This window comes from Cebus imitator, unplaced genomic scaffold (genome assembly GCF_001604975.1).
Source record: "Cebus imitator isolate Cc_AM_T3 unplaced genomic scaffold, Cebus_imitator-1.0 Scaffold541, whole genome shotgun sequence".
NCBI lineage: Eukaryota > Metazoa > Chordata > Mammalia > Primates > Cebidae > Cebus > Cebus imitator.
Window position 1 is genome coordinate 1,111,530 of NW_016107856.1, and position 5,165 is coordinate 1,116,694.

General features: G+C 52.1%; 1 protein-coding gene across 1 annotated transcript in view; it reads right to left on the minus strand.

Annotated features, from left to right (window-relative positions):
* Window positions 1–4,711, minus strand: part of OLFML2B (olfactomedin like 2B) — a 40,972-nt gene extending 36,261 nt beyond the window's left edge. Inside the window, exons 1-2 of the mRNA XM_037733685.1 lie at window positions 4,034–4,711; window positions 1,044–1,307 (exon numbers count right to left, since the gene is read on the minus strand). Coding sequence (XP_037589613.1) covers window positions 1,044–1,307; window positions 4,034–4,207 — 438 coding nt within the window. The 5' untranslated portion in view covers window positions 4,208–4,711. The remainder of the gene's footprint in view (window positions 1–1,043; window positions 1,308–4,033) is intronic.
* Between the last annotated feature and the right edge of the window lie 454 nt (window positions 4,712–5,165).

Here is a 5,165-nt window from a genome sequence, read left to right on the forward strand (position 1 = left end):
AAAAAAAAAAAAAAAAAAAAAGAAAAGAAAAAAAAAGAAATTTTGCCTTATGGTGTTCCCGAAGCCCCCCAGAGTCCAATCCTACAACTGGGTGAGGGTGGCATTAGGTTCCGAAAGTTGTTTCATGGCAGAGCTACGGCTCTGGCTGAATCCTGAGGTACTCCTGATATTGGTAAGCACTACTCTGCTGAAAAGACACCAATGACTACCGGTCACTGAGTGAGTACCAGGTGCCAGCAGCACTCTACATGGTCACCCATTCATTCATTCATTTACATGGTCATGTCTAAGTGAATGTCTGGTGTTGCGCCAAGTACTTACTAGTTGTTATCTCATCAATTCTCATAACCCCATCAACTAGATGTTATTATTCCCACATGTGATTCAAGGAGCTGGAGGGCAGACAAATTAAATAACTTCAGTGGGATCACACAGCAATAATTTGAACCCAGGTCTGCCTGACTCCGAAGCCCAGCTTGTTCCACTATCTCAGGGTGCAAGGGAAGGGGAAGTGCAGAGTCAGAAGCCCTCAGCCAACCCATGGGGCTGCTTAAGTAGGGCCTGAGCTTCCCTACCCTGTGGACCATGATAGGACCACAGTTTGAAGACCCAATCTACAGCAGGCCCCAGGCCTCTCCTTCCCTGGGCCAACCCAGCCCTTGCGCTAAGGACCAAAGGCTTACAAGAGTTTATCTTTTGCTTCTTTGGGGTGCTCGCTGGGCTAACAATAAATCGTGGCAGCAATTTTCCTGAAGAACGCTGAGTTCTTTTGGCCTGCCGGACCTGGCAGCTGCTCTCAGGCCCAGCCTCTCTGGCTCCATAAGGAGGGGCAGGCACACTTTGCTTTCAGCACATCTCCCTTACATACCAGAACTAAAAAGTCCCAGTTTGCCAGGACATCACCCTTGGATCCACACACAGCACCCCAGGGACCAGGCCTGACCTTCTTCAAAGGCCTTACAGTCTTCAATGATAGCCCTGCCAGACTTGTGGGTCTCAAAAGTGCCCGCTCATCCAAGGCATTGCCCCATACCAGCTCCTACCTTCAAGTCCTGGCTGTCCGCCTCCCGCAGCTTCTGGAGTCTGAAGTCTCCCTCGCAGGGATTGAGAGCCGATGGGGGTGCGACACAGGCACACTTGCAGGACGAGCCCGAGGTGATGGTTTCCACAGTATAGAAGTCTTCCTTCCTGGAAGCGCCCGCATTGATCCTTTGGCAAGCATCTCGGCCCAGGGGTCTCACCACACACTTGCACTGACAGTCCGAGCCCTCAGACATAGCCTTGACCTTGTCATAGTCCCCCAGCAACTAGACACATAGAGAATGGGTTGGAGGCATGCAAACACAGGTGTCAGTCAGCCTCCAGAAAGAGGATCTCCATTTACTTAGTCAAATGTCCTGCACTAGCCAGAGGCCTCAGACAACTCTGAACCATGGAGCCAATAGGTCACTGAGATGCAGTTTGCTGACTCTGACATTTCCTTGAAGACATTCAGAGTTCAGCTGTCTTCATTTGTCTTGGAAAGCTGTGCCTTTCTCATGGGGCCTTAGCCTTTCATTATTGAACAGAAAAAACAGATGAGTCCTGTCATTTATCCAATAGCCTTTGCCTTCTGCTACAATTTAGGTTTAGGCTTTTTTTCTTTTTTTTTTTGAGACAAGGTGTCTTTTTGTTGCCCAGGCTGGAGTGCAGTGGCATGATCTCGGCTTACTATAACCTCACCTCCCAGGTTCAAGTGATTCTCCTGCCTCAGCCTCCTGAGCACCTGGGATTATAGGCACATGCTGCCATGCCCAGCTAATTTTGTATTTTCATTTTCACCATGATTGCCATGCTGCTCTTGAACTCCTGACCTCAACTGATCCACCTGCCTTGGCCTCCCACAATGCTGGCGTTACAGGCATGAGACACTGCGCCAAGTCAGAATCCAGGTTTAAATGTAAAAAGGTAAAGAAGGAATTGGAGAGATTGAAAAGTTGTTATTCAGGTTTGAAGACTACTGGCTTCTCTCGTTCATTCATTCAACATTTATGGAGTGCCTCCTAGGGACTGGGAGGTGCTGTGAAGGATAAAGAGAGGCCAGACAGAGAGCCTGCTCACAAGGAGCCTACAGTGAGGGAGGCATAGAAATAGCAATCACACGGAGTAGAGAGTTGCAAGTGCCCTGAAGAGGCAGAGAGAAATGGCAGTGGGAGCAAAGAGTGGCTCCAACTGGAAGCCAGGGAAGACTTCTTGGAGGAAGTGGCATTTAATCTGGGCCTTGAAGGATGGTTTGGATGTGGAGAAAGGGAATTGAGAGGAAAGAGACATGTCCAGAAACCTGTAAGGTTTACTCAGTCTAAGAGTTCTTGCTTTTGAACCCAAACCCCAGGCCAAACCCAGGAAAGCAAACTGGCAGCACCTGCTGCTTTTGCAATGCTAAACAACTCCTTCTGGGCACTTGCCCTGCCAGCCTCTCCGGCCAGGAAAACACGCAACAGTAGGCTTTCTGGAGCCCCTACCCTGGGCACTTGCTGGAAAAAGGCTCTTCTCTCCCAATCCTCTCCAAAAGGCCCTATATCCCCGAAGCCAGGGCTCCCTTTCTAGGCAGGCAGAAGGGTTCCCTTCATTTGACTAATGATGTTGTCAGGCAAGCACTGAGTGTGTTTGAGTGGAAATGTTCCTTGGGATGCTGTTTGGGGGGAAGAAGGCTTGTAATGTTTTCCGTGAGAAGGTTGGGTTTCTTCTAATAGTAATATTTGCTTTAGGGCTGTTGTCAAATACAGAATTGATCAGTAGAAGAAGGTGGTACAGTTGAGGATGACTTAAGCGGCTGTTCTTTACAGGCTGATAGTAAATTGTGGCTGTCTGCTCTCTGAAACTCTGCCTAGATTCCTACATAACCCTGCTCTGAGAACCCTGGGTGGATTCCTTTCAGGAGGCTCGAGTTTCAGGAAAGTTTTTGTTGATAGTGTTCCAGAGCCCCAATGTGAGAGATTTTTATGTCTTTTCGATTTAGGGGTCAGCGTGAGGTAACGGGTGGGTAGAGGGCATATATTAGTATGATTATTAAAGGAAGAGTGAGGAGGCTAGTGTTTGATAAATCACAAAGTGCAGCTGATTATTCTCTCTACAGGAAGGAGAAAAGGCCCAGTCCTAGGGTTTGGGGGAGGTGGAGGTACAGGTAGTGCTGGAGGATTCTTTCGCAGACATCCCCATTCTGAGGATCCTGGTGACACCCACCATACGTCATCATGACGGCTCTGGAGAGCATGAAATAAACACTCCAGAGGGAATTGTCCCTTACAGACATGGGATCTGGGCTGAAGACTGTCAGTAGCCCTGGCTCTACTTCTGTCTTTTATAGTCTTTATCTATAGATGGGTATCGGGGTGTTTTGAAGATTGAGTCAGAAAAAAAACAAGTTTAAGTACTTTGTAAACAGACATGTTGCAAAGCCCATCACTATCACGGGTTACTTGGCTCCCCACTGACAGTCTGCCCTGGTTGCCGGCATCTGCGTTCCCACCCTCCCCTCCCAATATACGCGGTCATGTTCTCAATCTCTCTGTTTGGGGGTCACCTCACATTCATCACATATGTTGCTGTTCTGACTTCACCCCATGCCTCTGCCTGCGTGTCACACCCTCTGCCATAAAATATCTCCCGATGGGATATGCCATCTGCCTCCTGGTCAACATACCCGCCTGTTTTCACATTCCAATTCTGACAAACAGCCACATAGACAAGAGATACTTTTCACAACCCTGAAACCAAAACAACTCTTTTCCTTTCTTCTCAAGGAGTTGAGCAGCATCTTCCCTACTTCACCTCTCCTTTCTCCTGATTTGATGACCTTGAAAGACCCCATGATTTTGAGAGGAGAACCTATATACCTCCATTAAGAAAATATTCTGATACATGAAAATCAAATGCCTTTTCCATTTGGTAACGGAGGGAAAAACAGCTGCCCCCAAACCCTTCAGCAAGGACCAGCTCTGGCTTTCATCACCATCCAGGGCGAGAAGGGCGGTCGTGACACTCGGCATCCTACCTGAGATAAAACGTTCTCCTGGTTGTCCGCCTCGTTTTGCAGAGTCTCATCCTCCGTGGGCACCACTGTCTGGGCATCTGGGGGCTCACTTGTCCCTGTGGGGACAATGCTGGCTACCCAGCCCGGAGCCACAATCAGAGAGAAGTAAAGAACTAGTAGCAGAGGCTTGGCCATGGGGGACGCGATGAGAGAGAGGGTCCTCAGCCCCTGCAGAGAATGGCCGGGGCGGGTGGTCTGGGCAAGGATTTGTGCGAGAGAGTGTCCTAGCTAGAGCCCGAGAGTGGCTGCTCAGAGCGCCTTCTAAAGCTGGGTGCAGCTGAGGGCGACAGGAGGGTGCGTCCCAGAGACTCTGGGCATCTCCTTCCGGACGCGAGCAGCCCTCGACTGTGCAGCCCCAGGGGAGAGCGGGACGCAGGGAAGAGGGGGTGACGGGGAAGGTGGAGGCGGGCAGGGGCTAGCTGAGCGCGTCGCCCGCAGGAGGGCTCAGGTGACAGGAAGGCGTTCGGACGGATGCCCGCGGTGCGCGCCGGGACGGGCGGCGGGGAGCCTCGGGGCGCACGGGTACCGGGCACGGGACGGGCAGAGGCGGTGGCGGCTGGGCGGCTGGGCGAGGGAGCCGCGGAGAGCTCGCGCGGAAGGAGGGCGGAGCCTCTATTGTGCCGGGGCCGCGAAGATGCAGCCAGTGACCGCGCGGAGGAGGAGGACCGGGAAGCGCACAGGGCTCGGGCGGAGGGGCACCCGGCGGACCCCGCCCCCGCTGGGGCTCAGCTGCCGCGCGCCTGCTGGGGGTGACGTCGGAAGGGCTTTCCTTTCCTTTCATCTGACCTTAAACGAGTGCAGAGAAGTTACCCCGAACGGCTTCCCTGAAGTTTTGGGGTTTGCCTATCCTCGCCGAGTGGAGCGACTCTCCGCCACAGGCTCGGAGCGCTCGCCCCAAGCCCGAGCCACTTAGGGATCTGCCGCATCCTCCTTTAGCACACTTGGGGCTGGGGAGAAGGCGTGTTGGCTTCCAGGCGTTTCTTTCCCCTGACTTAACCCTGGGCGAGACCTCGGGCAGCTTTGAACTTAGCGCCGTTGGTAGCTTGCTTGTCTGCCACAGCTTTAGAACCTAGTAATACCTCCACCCAGAGGA